This window comes from Girardinichthys multiradiatus, chromosome 3 (genome assembly GCF_021462225.1).
Source record: "Girardinichthys multiradiatus isolate DD_20200921_A chromosome 3, DD_fGirMul_XY1, whole genome shotgun sequence".
NCBI lineage: Eukaryota > Metazoa > Chordata > Actinopteri > Cyprinodontiformes > Goodeidae > Girardinichthys > Girardinichthys multiradiatus.
In genome coordinates, this window is record NC_061796.1 from 9408477 (window position 1) to 9422590 (window position 14114).

Genomic DNA, 14114 nt, shown 5'->3' on the forward strand with positions numbered 1-14114 from the left:
TGGGCAACTGATTTGGGTAATTTAAAAACAATGTGCATCTATAGTTGAATATGACTATATGTTCATGTTTTGTCTGTTATCTGAAGGAAAAGGAAAGCATCTCTTCAACAAATCCTGGGAAGCAGGATTATGCTGCCAGTATTTCACTCATTCTGTTTACTCTGTTAAAGTCTGACGCAGGTCATTTTACTCGAGATATTACAATGTTTTTAAGAAAACTCCACAAAGTGATGTTCTTTAGCTCTGGTGCCCATCAGTTTAATGATTCATTAAATGAGTACTTAATAGAGGATGATTAGAATCCTGTGCAGCATCAATCTCAGCTCAGTATTGGATAACACATTTACACTTCTACATTTTTACATGTATTTTTAACATCAAACCAGAAAGGTGTTGTTGTTTTTTTGTTCGTCCTTAATCATTAGTCAAGCTTGCTTATTGTTATTTTAGGATTTAAATTTTTACAGTGCCATTAACTGATCACCACAGCTAGGTCTGCCTACGACTAGGTTGGTAGATAGAAAAAACTATTTCAAGCTTTTCAGTATGTGCTTAAAGTTTCTCTTTAGAACCAAAAGCCTGAAGATATGTAACATTTTAAATATTGGTAATTGCCATCCTAACATTTACCTTAGTGATTCTTTTGACTTCCTCCAGCCCATTTTATGAAAAGCTCTTTCGGACTTTGAAAATGTCACTTTTAATTACTGGACTTTTTACCATTTTGGAGCTTTGACTCATCTTTTTCCAAAACGGATGAAGTTACTTTAGCTTTTAGCGATGTATGTTATTAACTGTATTTCCAGCTTTATGTGGGTGAACTGTGAGCTGCATGATGAAAAGAACACCAAAGCCTACTTTAAAGTCCTGTCGACCATTGATTAGATTCAGGAAAGGCTTTTATGTCCAGAAGTTGTCCAGTGTCTTGATGTTCCACATATCTGCATGGGTCAGGTTAGAAATGATGAATCACATCTGGCATGCCAGTGGAGGTTGGATTAAATTGAAATGAAGTGCAAAGGTTCGGTCCATTTAATGCCAGGCCAGACAGTCACAAGTTTTAAGTCTTTGCACCGCTGCCCTCTTCAAGTGTGTGAGCGTCTGTGTGTAGATAGATTTGTGGTGTCTCGGCTCTCATTACTTCCAGCTCAGACTAATGAAATGTGTATGTGTGTTCTCATTACCCTTCTCCAAGGCTAATGATGTATGTCTGTGCTGGCGCATGTGTGTGTGTGTGTGTGTGTGTGTGTGTGTGTGTGTGTGTGTGTGTGTGTGGAATTGAGCTGCTGTTCTGCCCAGGTGTGTTCAGGCCGTTTCATTAAATGATAAAGTTTACTGATGACTCCGGTTGAATCATCATTTACTCTGCTTCCCATTCATCCCACAGCAGCCACCTCGATCTTTACAAATGACCTGCTACAGAGACTGATCGAGATTATTTAACGGTGCAGCTTTAAAGCTTTGGCCCCCATTTAATAGAGTTCCAACATTTCCAACATGTTTACACTTCCCATACACACACATATGTCCACAATCTCAATCTCTTCTTCGAGATAAACACAATAAAAAAAAAAAATATGTTGATTGTTTTTGATAATTTAATTGTTTTTTAGGGCAACTGAAGCAACTTAATATGTCACTTTTATATATTTAATACATTATTTTGATCTTTCTGTCTCTGAAATGTTAATCAGCAGGTTTAAGTACTAATTTTTCTCATCGATCTTGCTGCAGTGAGGAGATCATCACCTCCAGCCCAATGTGATCAGGATTTTAGGTCATGGTACCTGCCACTGTGATATCTAAAGTCATTTAATAGTACCTTTAGTTTATGTTAGGAACACAATAAGAACCACCGTCTGCTCAGATAGCTTTCATCATTCTGAAATGCTTTTATTATACACTCCATAACCTGATAGGTGCTTTGCTGTTACTGACAGTCTCCCACTTCATCCTTCATCATGTCAGTGAGTGATAGCCAGACAGACCTCTTTTTCTGTCTCTCTCAGCTCTCACTCTTCATAAATGGAGCTGTGACAAGACAGTGTCATTACCTAAAGATGCCACTGCTAAATCGTACTCTTAAGGCTCTAAATGATCCCACCATCCTGTCAAGTCGACTTTTTTTCTTGTCCCTCTCTCAGATTCATGTTTTTTCTATCCCAGAATTGAGCCTTTTCTGTTTAATGTGGATGAAATAGTTCTGTGGTTTGTTTAATGAGTAAGGTAAAAACATTTATCAAAGGTATATTCCATTATAAGACTATCAAGCAGTGAAGTAAAAATGTAGGGAGATAATCAAAGTGCAAAAGGGGGGTTGTTTCTTGCTGGAAAATATAGTTGTAGAAACATTTAACTGAATTATTATGACAACCCTCCAAGTTAGGTGTAAGGAGTAATGACAGAACTTATGGATGTGTGGATAAGTGTTTGTCCCCTTACATAATGCTACAATTTTTGCTTTTGTTTTGTCACACTTGGACGTTTTAGATTTTTTTTCTATCAGAGGTAGATGATATATACACAAAGGCATTTTCAGATAATGATTTATTTAGGGGGGGAAATTTATCTAAACTAAATAAAATCTAAACACTGGTTGTGCCACCTTGGGTAAGAACTGCTGTCAAGAATTGATCATAACTGGAGTCTTTTGCATCATTCTGTAGGGATTTTGGATTTTTGCTTTGCATCATTGTCCTGCTGCATAAACCAAGTGCCTTTCAAGTTCAAAACACAAAACATTTTTTAATAAAGGTCAAAGTTCCATCTATTTCAGCGAGCAATCCAGCTCCTGGACACCCCAGATCACTATTCTACCACTGCCATGTTTGGCAGGCGGTAGGAACGTCTCTGAAATGCAGTTAGTTTTATTTCAGAGGTTATAGGACATATTGTACATAGTCTAAAAAGTTCTCCTTTTGTTGCGTCAGTCTGCATAATATTTTCCCAAAAGTCTTTTGAATTATCAAGATTATTTTTGGCAAACGGGCCTTTTGTGTTCTTTTCGGTCCTTAGTGGTTTCCACCTCGAGACTTTTTCATAAATCCTATTTTTGCAAACTCGGTTTCTTTAATTGGAATTATCAACAATTCAGTGTATTTATTTTATTTGGTTTTCTTTTGTTTTGTTTTTGTTGCTATTTTGACTATGAAAATGAAGCTTGAAGGTGCTTGTGTGTTTTATGAGATATCATTTTTAACAACAAAACAGTGTCAACATATGGCAGTTTTTTAAATCATACCACAATGAATCCAGAAACCAATGAAACTGAAGATGAGGTGTTTCTGAATGTTTTGTTGGCTGGAGAGTTATATAGCTGAAAATAATTTGAAAAAAATGTCACATCTGATAATGTGAGATGTGAATTTAATTTTCACACAATATGCCAGATTTCTGTCATTCTCACACCTGAGTCCTTGCAATATTCACTCTGACTCTAGATACCGTTCTTCTCACTCACAGCTACAGATTGTAGTAAAGCCATCAGATAATGTATGGATAAAAGCTAAAAGCTTTTTAAAACTTTTTTCACTGTTAACAACACTCAAGTCCTCAAGCCACTTTTGCTCAGTATCCTTCTCTTTAACTTCCATGTGTTGCTTCCTTTCACTGTCTGTCTCCTACGCTGCAGCAGACTCCACATTTTCATTTCAGAAAAGACACATCCAACATGCAGCAGCAGCACAGATGGATAGTATGCTCTCTTTCTGACATGTGAATAAGTAAATATTTACCTTCCCAGATTGTATTTAATTATTTGTTCCATCTTTCCTCACAACAGCTTCCTAAGCACATCACCAAACTGCTCTTGTTTGGTTCTCCTTATGTTCATTTTTTAAGGCTTTCTCTGTAAAACTCTTCACTCCTTTGCATCATCACGAGGACCACTCATAGACTTCTGTTTTGCGAAGAGCCATTCACAAGTTTTGACCAAAGGATTAAGAGGCTACAGATGTTTAAAACCTGTTTGGACCTTGGTGAATGAAAATATATGTTTTATGAAACCAGTTTCAGTCTATTGAGGCAGATGATGGAATAATTGTGTTAATTGGTGTTTATGAATGCACTCCCAGATTGCTAACATTGTCCCTTACTGCTCTATTGTTAAAGAAGGGTGCTCTCTGCAGTTATAGAAGGATAAAAATACACTCATTATTATATTTTCTGTGAGTAAAAAATACAGAAAAATGTGAATTCCTCAATAACCATAACCTGTTCTGTGGTAGAGCTGCACCACATGAGAAAAATCATCAGATTGCTCTTTAATTGTTAAATATTCTTAAAATGTCTTTAGTTGCGTTATATCTACAATTTCTGCAGTCTGACCTATAGTGTCTTGGGCTCTATAATCTGTCTCAGGTTCTGGCATCTTTTGCTGCGAGGGTCCATTCAAAAGACTGAGCTTTCTACTGACACAGAAAGCATGAATTTATGACAACTATAATATTCAACAATATTACATTTTAAGCAGTGCTTTGCAGTGTTAATCCTGTGCATGCTGTTGTTGCAGTGATGATATACAGTTATTGGTCACTTTATTTGGTTTAAAGTGCTAGTACCGGGTTGGAATCCCTTTCAGTTCAGAACTGAACACAGATTTAAAAGGTCCACGTTGACATGTTAGTATCCAGAGGTAGCAGCAAATTATTTGGCTACACATCCATTCTGGGATTATCCTGTTCTACCACATTGAAGGCTGCTCTGTTGGACTGCAGTCTGGTAATATGGAGGCCACTGGAGTACAGTAAACCTCTGATCACGTTCAAGAAACCAGTTTGAGTTGATTAGAGATTTGTAACATCGTGCATTTCTCTATGAAAGTTGGGTATTAACCAATCTGTTATTGTCCTATTTTGGACTATAACAGATTGGATATTTTTATTTTTTTCAGATGATTCCCTGAGATCTCCAACGAGTGTTGGGAGTAACATACTTCATAGATCAGCAGTTTCTGAAGTACCCACACCAGCATGTCTGGCACCAACAACGCACAACCAAAGTCACCTAAATCCTTCTTCCCTGTTCTGATGCTTGGTTTGAAAGTCAGCAAGTTGTTTTCACCACTTCTAGATTCATTGAGGTTCAACTGCCTTTAAGATGATCCAGGGCAAAACGCTACAGTTTTCAGACTAACAAACATGCAGTTTTAGGTTGTTCTGTTTTCTCTGCCTCGGCTCCTTGTCAAGATAACATCAAATTCCTTTAAACGTCTCTGGGCAGTGGTGTGATCACAGACCAAATCTTGTTCAGAATTTTTGTAAAAACAAACAATTATTTAAAACATATTACCAATAAATAAATGATAAATTAGTGAAGTATTCTTTTAGTTTTTGTGCTCAGAAGTAAGCATACCTAAAGGTGAGATTAGGTGGACATGCCTTTTGTCATTCCAAGAGAAGGAACCACTGCTCTGAATTACCATCACCAAGCACAAAACAGTGAAATATATCTTTGCAGCATAAAGTAACAGTCCTTTAGTGGACTTTCAGAGATGGTTAAAAATAATGACAAAGAAGCAAGAAATCTACTCAAGGAGAGAAGTTGAAATCTCTGACCTTAAAAGAAACATTTTATGGACCCTGACATTTTTAAACTTTTAAACAAATGGGACTTATTACCTATAAACTTGCTTAACTTTCATTCATCATCAGCATTTGTTTAACTTGTTTCTTGTATTTGTTTTTTAGCTCTCTGTGTTTCTGCCTCAAACAATTTGGGCTGTCCTTCTGGCAGCAACATGCCCATCTACTGTTCTTCATATGTTAACTGGCAGAGAAGGCTATCTTCAACATCTCTTACCATTCAATGCTAAACAATCACCCCATTCCCCATGCCTGACCATGCTTGATAATGCCTCCTTCAATTGATCCTGTTGTGTTTTTATCTCCTTTCAGCAAAGATTTTCATGTTGTTTCATCTTAGTTTCTTAGTTTAGCTTTTGTAAAATCTGCTCACGTCTGCATTTAATTAAAAGCAAGCTGAGCTGAAATGTCATATGTAGTCTTGATTCATTTTTTCTTTCTATCATATTTCCTTTCCTCACTATTTTTCCAGAGGTAACCAATAACAAAATATGTTTCTCTTCTTTTATTTTTAACAAGGGAAGTATCACTGGTTTTTATTCATTAGTATCACACATCACACCTCTATCACCCTTAGATCTGAGAGAGGCAGAGGTGTCAAAATGACAGTATGAGCACAAGTTTCTTTTCTTTCGTCTTTTTTTTTAACCTTCACACCTTCTGCCTTTGAAAAATCCACAAAAGTCAATTTACACCACCCTCCTCTGCTTCATTTCTCTGTTCAAGCTCCTTCACTTATTTTGAAGCACTGGTCTGAATTGTGCTGTTTTTTTCCAACAGTTGTGTAAATTTTTTAGTACTCCTGCAATGATGAAATAAGATACATTTCCTATCCGTATTTTTGTATCACCGCTCCCTAAAAAACAATTATAGACTGTAGATGTTAGGTGTAGGGGACTGATAATGACTACCTAAATTATATTTATGTATCAAAACATCAAACTAAAATCAGTCTGAAAGGTAAATACTTTTTCTTAATCAATCAGCTTTACTTTACAGATTAATCCTCTGTGATCTCATGAGGCATTAATCACCTGACTGGAAGAGGAATTTAGGAAAGCGTGTGTGTGCTAGCACCAAAGAACCAGAGCCACCCCAGGCCCCATTCACAGCTGGGCAAGAAAACAGAACCATCAGCACCCAGTCAAAATGTTGTGCAGCCATGTTTGATTTGTCAAATTTGAAACAGAAATTGCTGGAGTTGCGGAACGTTCACAAGCACTACTCACTGTTTAAAGCAGCGTTAATAAACTAAAATTGTCTCCATGAACTGGTGGAAAACGCAAACCAGAACCACTTAAGACCTGGCACTAGAACCAGCGCTGGTTAAAAACTGAAACTGGTGGAAAAGAGATAGAGAACCTGTGGAGGAAGCTAAAGATTCGGGTGATGGGAAGAAGTCCATTGGAAACTTGCAAAATACTTCTCAGAAATTACAGGAGCGGTTAGATTAATTAAATACCATTTAAGGTATTTCTGTTAGTTATTAAAAAGGGTATACATCTTTTTTGGTTTTGTTAAAATGTAAAAAGAAAAAGAAATTTCTTTTTTTATGATTCTGCTTTAGTCTTGTTTTAGTATCTTTTTGGGAGATCCTTTTCTCATTTATTTCACAGAAACAACCTTTTTTGTTAAATAAAAATAAATAAAATCTAAATCTGCTAACAGTATGAATGGCTTGGAGCTTAATTGAATATGTCCAGGAAAAAAAGACAGATTTTGGAAAGTCTGCATCAGTCTGGAGGTATGTTTGTTTTTAGAAATGTTCTGAATGCTCTAGAGTTACTGGGGAGCTGTAGGAGGGAACTGTATTGTTGTTAGTAGAGCCTATATTTTGAACTCTTTGCTAAATGCACCTTCTGAATGAAGCGATCCAAATGGAAACACATTGACACTTGGAAAAATGTTTTATTGTTTCCATTCTCCTGTACACAGTTAATTATTTACTGCAAATCCTACAGGCTCCAGAGAGTCATTTGTTTATCTAATAAGATAAGGGACTAACCATTCATTCTGTGTCAAATTCTCAGAGGTTTAAAACAACCAAATGACCAGCCTAAAAAATAGCTGTAACAATAATCATGTTTGTATTCCCTTTTCACCATAAACATGTTTTTCTGCTTTTTTATATCTATGAAGTTTGACTTTTCTTTTACCCATCAGGTACATCTAAAAGGTCAAGGATGTCTTTGCCTGGGAGCCACTGGTTAATATTAATGACAATGAGCCAATTGAAACTCATCAATAGGTCAAAGGTTATCACAGGGTTGCAGATGCAGGAAGTTAATGCAATTAAAAATGCATCATGTTGTCTATGGTAGAGAAAATGTCTTTACCAATTTTTGTTTTGCTTTTGATGTCTTTGCTGATCCATCTTTTGGTTTGTGGTGCAGTTGAAGACACTTTTTTATGACTTGTTTTTATGTCTGTTAGAGTTCCTATTAATTTTTAACAAGAGAGAAACAATTTCTTGTGTCCTTGCTTTTTTGCTTAATGTTGTCTGTCTTGTAGCATTTCCAGGAGTAATTTTTCTGTTTTTATGAGAAAACACTGAAAAAAAAGGTGTGAATAGAGATAAATCCAAACTACTTGTCACTTTTTGATTACTAACAGCATCTTGGCTTTATGTAGTAGAATGGTCTCATGTAAGCAACCACACTAAAAGTCTTTGATTGTTTTTCTATTGTATTGCATCTGTAGCTTGTATACAAAATGTGTAATCAATGGCTCGGTTTGCTTGAATTGAGAATGATTTCCAATTGTTTCAATTAGGATACCTTTACAGCTATGACTTTAGGATGTTAGAGTCAGCAAATATCTAGCTCCTTAAAAAAAACTACCCTGTAAAATATGTATTTACTTATGTAATTGTTTAGCTAATTTAGTACTTTATATCTAGCAATTAAAATCCTTTGGCATTCTTATCTTAATAATTCAGACTCTATGTTGACGTGTGCAAGAAAGGCTTCTCTTTTTATTCTGAAGGTCAAGAATGTCCTCCAGTGGAAGATTGTTTCCTGACAGATAGTGATACCATCGCTTTGAAGCTATTTTACAACCTTCTGACTGCTGCCATTACAAACAATATACATGCAGGAAATCAATCCCTTCCCTGCAAAGCTGTCCTACTGGCCACAGTTAATCGAATGAGCAGGCCTGTGCCAATAATCTATAGGTAGTGATTTGCACAGGAGGTTGCTAATCAGATTTTGATTGGCTGAATGAATCCATGGGGAAAAGCATTAGCATCCTGTAAGTGCTGAAGTGCCTCAAGAAGTTAGTTTTTCTTATTTTAAAGTGCAGTTTAGAAAATGTTAGAAACAGTTAGAAAATGTCTTTGAACTTTAAACTGCATTTTAACTGAAAAGTGACTAAACAAGTTATACAAATACATCCACATTAGTTTTTTGTAGTAGTGTGATGGGCCAGGAGTGTTAACTGACTGAACTGGTCCTAAAGGCACATTCAAACTTTGTTACCCAACAACAACCAAATGTTTCTGTCTTTCTTGTAGAGTACCTGGGGTAACAATTGCTACAGATATAATCTGCGGGTTTCCTGGTGAGACTGAGGAGGACTTCCAGGACACCTTAGAGCTTGTGAAGCACTATCATTTTCCCAGTCTGTTCATCAACCAGTTCTACCCCAGACCCGGTACACCTGCTGCTAAGATGGAGCAAGTCCCAGCACACGTGGTAAGTGGAGACATAAAAATATATCAGAAATGACTGGTATTATATGGCCACATTGGTGCACAATGCTCTTTAAATTGTCTGTAGATTTATGGTCACATAGGTCATGGTAAGCCACTTTTCATCAATGCAAAAGATTAAAAATCATTGTGAAAAGCTCTTAGAATCAGAATTGTCTTTACTGGCCAACTCTGTGTTCATAAACAAAGAATTTGACTTTCCGGCTCTCACATCTTACCAACATTAACTACAAATATATAAACTTTAGATGAACATAAAATAAAGATAAAGGAGCAGTATGTACATGTGTGTGTATGTACAGCCATTTGTTTTTTTATAATGATAAAATAAAGCAAGGTTGTGATAGTCCAAATATGCTTATTTTTGTTTCACAGCAGCGTATCTGACCACTCTGGCTGTAAGGTGTTTATTATGTTTATCAGACAGCCTAGGGGAAGAAACTGTTTCTGTGGCGGCTGGTTTTTGCAAATAGTGCTCTGTAGTGCTGACCTGAGGGTAAGAGTCAAAACAGTTTGTGTTCAGGATGTGTGGAGTCTGCAGAGATGTTAGCTGCCTTTTTCCTGATCCTATACCAGTGCAGGTCCTGGATGGAGGGAATGTCAGCCATGATGATCCTTTCTGCAGATCTAGTTGTTCGTTGCAGTCTGGAAATGTCCTGTTTTGCAAATGAACCAAACCACACAGTGATAGTTGAACACAGAATAGACTGAATAATGGCAGTGGAGAAGATGACCAAAAGCTCATGTGGAAGGTTTTACTTCTTCAGTTGCTTCAGGAACCCAAGAAGTACAACACAACCTGCTTACTATTACTATACTATATACTATTTTTGTTGGCGGTTCAAACCCCCGCTCCGTCAGTCTCAGTTGTTGTGTCCTTGGGCAAGACGCATCACCCGCCATGCCTGCTGATGGTGGTCAGAGGGCCTGGTGGTGCTGATTGTATGGTAGCTACACTTCTGCCAGTCTGACCCAGGACAGCTGTGGCTACAATGTAGCATACAGCTGTCAATGTGTGAATGTGTGTATGAATGGGTGGATGATTGTAGTGTAAATCACTTTGGAGTCTTTGGACCTGATAAAGCGCTAGACAGGTGCTGAGCAATTTACCATATGTATTCAGGTCCTGAATAAGGTGGGTTGCAAGGAGCCGGAAGTGATCCGGCATCCTGTGCTGAAGTGCCTCAAGAAGTTAGTCTAAGCTTAAATCTTATACTAAGTTTAACAAAGCTTAGAGTACAAATTTAGGAAGCTAGCAACCCAGGACCTGCTGTAGTTGATTGACTTCTATTTAAACTCACAGATAGATTAATTTCAGCTGTTGTTTACAAATGTCAACTTCTCTGAGTTTAACTTGGCAGGAAAACTATACCGTGGGTTTTATTGACTCTAGAATAGAAGCTCACAAAGCATTACTAGAACATCATGAAATTATTTTGTACTGAAGCCCTGACTGTCTTAATGCTGACAGTGGTGTCACCTTTTAACAAACAGCATCTTTTCTAATTGTATTGTCTTGAACCTTAACATCTAACATGCTAACTGAGCCCTGCAGTGACAGTAATGTTACTCTTGGGTCTTTTGCAATTTCTCTGAGCATAATGTCTTCAGACCTGAAGGTGAACATACTGAAGCATTCACACCAGGGAAGACTAGCAGCTTGAATGTTTTTTTTTTTTGTGAATGATCTTTCTCACCTTTAGAATATTGAACACAGAATAGCTAGAAAAAGGCCCAATGAACCTTTTCAAATTGATGGACAGCGTAAATAAAGATTGTTGATGGTGCTTTTTCTATTTATGTTAACACAGACCTACATGCTCCAGCTCTGCACATTTCCACAGCATCTGCTTTTACAAAGACATTGCTACTTGATTATGATCATGTAATGAAGTTCATTTGACAGGACCTGGCTGCTGCATTTTTTTCACTTTAGGTGTAGGCATTAAGTGGGTTGCATTTAATCTGAGAATATATTTGCAGAATTTTAGGATCTATTAAAGAAAATATGTTTTTTTATTATATTTCCTAGCTTAGCATTGATGTAGGGTGTTCTTTATTTTGCTGAGTCTAATGACAATTAGTAATGATGCAGATTTTCCATCCATTGAGTTTAATACAGAAAAAGTGATTCCACATCCAGAACAGTTTTTTGTGAGTGATTGTAATTGTGAGAATATTGCGCCAGACTCAGAATGCTGAAAAGTGAGAGAGTCATAGAAAAACGTGCTGTATTTTTTTCTGTTTGCAGGACACCTGCTACAGTGGATAAAGTGCACAAAACCTCACTTCATCAATCAGCATGCACCTGTTTTTTTTTTGCGACATCTAAACCGTGTAGGGTCAGTCATTAATAAAGTGCACCAGATGGTTTGTCTGGAACACAATGGTGTTGAATAACCACAGGAGGGAGGGATGGAGAACTAGATGGACTAGGCAGAGAGGCACAGAAAAGACAGAACCTCTAAAAAAGGAAGGCTAAAAATTAACATTACAGTTAAGATGTATGAAAAAATGAGAAAAAACAGCGAATAACAAATAAAAGGCTTAATCTTAGCGCAGTATTTAGGAGTGACTAGGAGCTTTCAGCATATATGTGGCCAAATAAGTTGTGAGTTTATCGCTAAGTTTGGTTGTGAAAAAAAAATATTTTCACACTGAATGTCTAGTCTTTTTGGGACTTACACTCAATTAGTGACTGTTTTATTTTATGGTGTTTTTCCAGTTACACTGTTAAGTTCAGCAAAATTAATCAGATTTATTTAAGTTTACTTTTCTGGTTTGGGGCATTTCACCATGTAAAAGAAAACTAACTAACTAATTAAAACTAAATTAGTTAATTTTTTTAGAACTGATATTTCATCCTTACAATAAATTACAAAGGTTTTTGAAAAAACACACTCAGTACTTGAAGAATTAAAAACTCATTTTAGGAGAATGTTTATCACAACATGGAAGTTGACTAAATAACCTTAAAAAGCAACACTTCATGCATCAGTATAAAGAATTTCGAGAACAGATGGGGAGCAACATCATTGACATCTAGCAGTCTGGAGTTTGAGGTTGCAAAGTCATTTCTAAGGGTATAGAAATCCTGCGAACCACAGTTAGAGCCATGATCTACAAATGAAGAAAACATGGAACAGTGGTGAACCTTCCCAGGAGTCACTGCCGACAGCCTAGAAAGGTTTATTGAAGACTCATCCAAGAGGTTAAAAAGAACTCAGATCAACATCTAAAAACTGACACAAGTGTTGGTCTCTCAATTTTCAAAAAAAACATTTTGTTGATCTCCAAAATGAGACAGAAGTGAGACAAAAAGTGTAACTTTTTCCTCTGACATGTAACATACACAGCATTTCAGAGAAAAGAACATGATATGGACAGTTGTCAAACATGATGGTGGTACCATGATATCTGGGGCTGCTTTGCTGCTTCAGGATACAAGCTGATAAACTTGTAATTGCTAAAAAGAATTTGAGGATTTGTTTTAGGAAAATTGGCTGGCCTATTCAAAGTGTTCATGAAAGTATTCATGACGTTAAACAGGTTATTTGTGCTTGAAAACCCTTAATTGTAGATTAATTAATACAGTTCTGCAAAAAAGGAGTGATCCAAACTCACTCTGCAGCAAAGTTTAAGGTTCTTTAAATAGATTTTTGTCTTTTATAAATAAAACCTTCCTTTGAAAACTTAATCTATTATAAGGTTATCTTTGTTGGATATTACATTTAAAACACAGTGTGACAAAAAATCAAAACAAGAAATTTTGTAAGAGTGCATATACTTTTTTTACAGTGCTCTAAAACATTTTTTTGTTATAGTAAGGTGGTTTACCCATCACAAAACACACATTTAAAAACATCACCAATGAGGTAGCGAGAAAAACTGTCCACCTGTTATGGGGTCCAGGTGTTTGGTATTTTTTGTGCGTCTACCCCCTTACCTGCTATAATAAATGATGTATGAGAAAACATTGGATGCACAGGAGAGTAGACGCAGATGGAGAAAATAGCAGACCACAGGGATGGAGGAAGAAAAGGGGGCATGTTAAGAATAAAGGGATGCGAATGCTATTAGCTTGGATCTCCATAATCATCCCATAGGGACCAGAACTTAGCCTTGATAAATGGACTTAGTGAATGGATGCTGAGTGTCTGTGTATTTGGATGTCTCTTGGTATAGATGTGTAGAGAAGTAGCAGCTGCAGGAGGGAACCAAAAAAAAAAAGTGATAGTTGATTAGCTGCTCTTGTGGGACAATGTTTTTAATTTCCCCAGGTTGGAATTAGGTAAGAACTCCATTACCCATGAGGCACCAGAGCAGCAGCTTTCAAAGTTAAACAGCTGGCCAGCCCCTAGTATCGCTATCTTCTGGCTTTGCTGTCATTTATCTTTGCCTGGCCACGGACATAAGCATTATTGTATTCTTGCTTTGTTGATGTGTCAAAACCCTCTGACACTTATCAGGCCAAAAGATAATTCTGGGTTAAATGTAGTCAAATAGGCCTAAAATCAAAAGCCAATGATTACGTTTCTGTCTGGGACTGAAAATAAGTGTTAAAAATAAACAAAAAGTACAATATCATGTAACATTTATTTAAAAAGTTATTATTAAATTGTGACACTACTGAGAAAAAGTTTACATCCCTAATTTCTGTAGACTTGGCTCCAAAAGGAGAAAGACTCATCTATACAGGTATGTCCCAGTAAATCAGAATATGCTTTCTGATGAGATTCGTTTGTCTGATTAAAAATACTTTCTGAAAATATCGTTGAAGTAAGTATAAAACATACTTTCATGAGGATGTTTTGAGCTCA

At 36.6% G+C, this 14114-nt stretch overlaps 1 protein-coding gene across 2 annotated transcripts in view; it reads left to right on the top strand.

Moving 5' to 3' along the window:
* The window catches only part of cdkal1 (CDK5 regulatory subunit associated protein 1-like 1), a 281503-nt gene that overhangs the window by 187370 nt on the left and 80019 nt on the right, over positions 1–14114 (top strand). For both annotated transcript variants that reach the window (XM_047361870.1, XM_047361871.1), the window contains exon 11: positions 9097–9277. In XM_047361870.1, coding sequence (XP_047217826.1) covers positions 9097–9277 — 181 coding nt within the window. The remainder of the gene's footprint in view (positions 1–9096; positions 9278–14114) is intronic.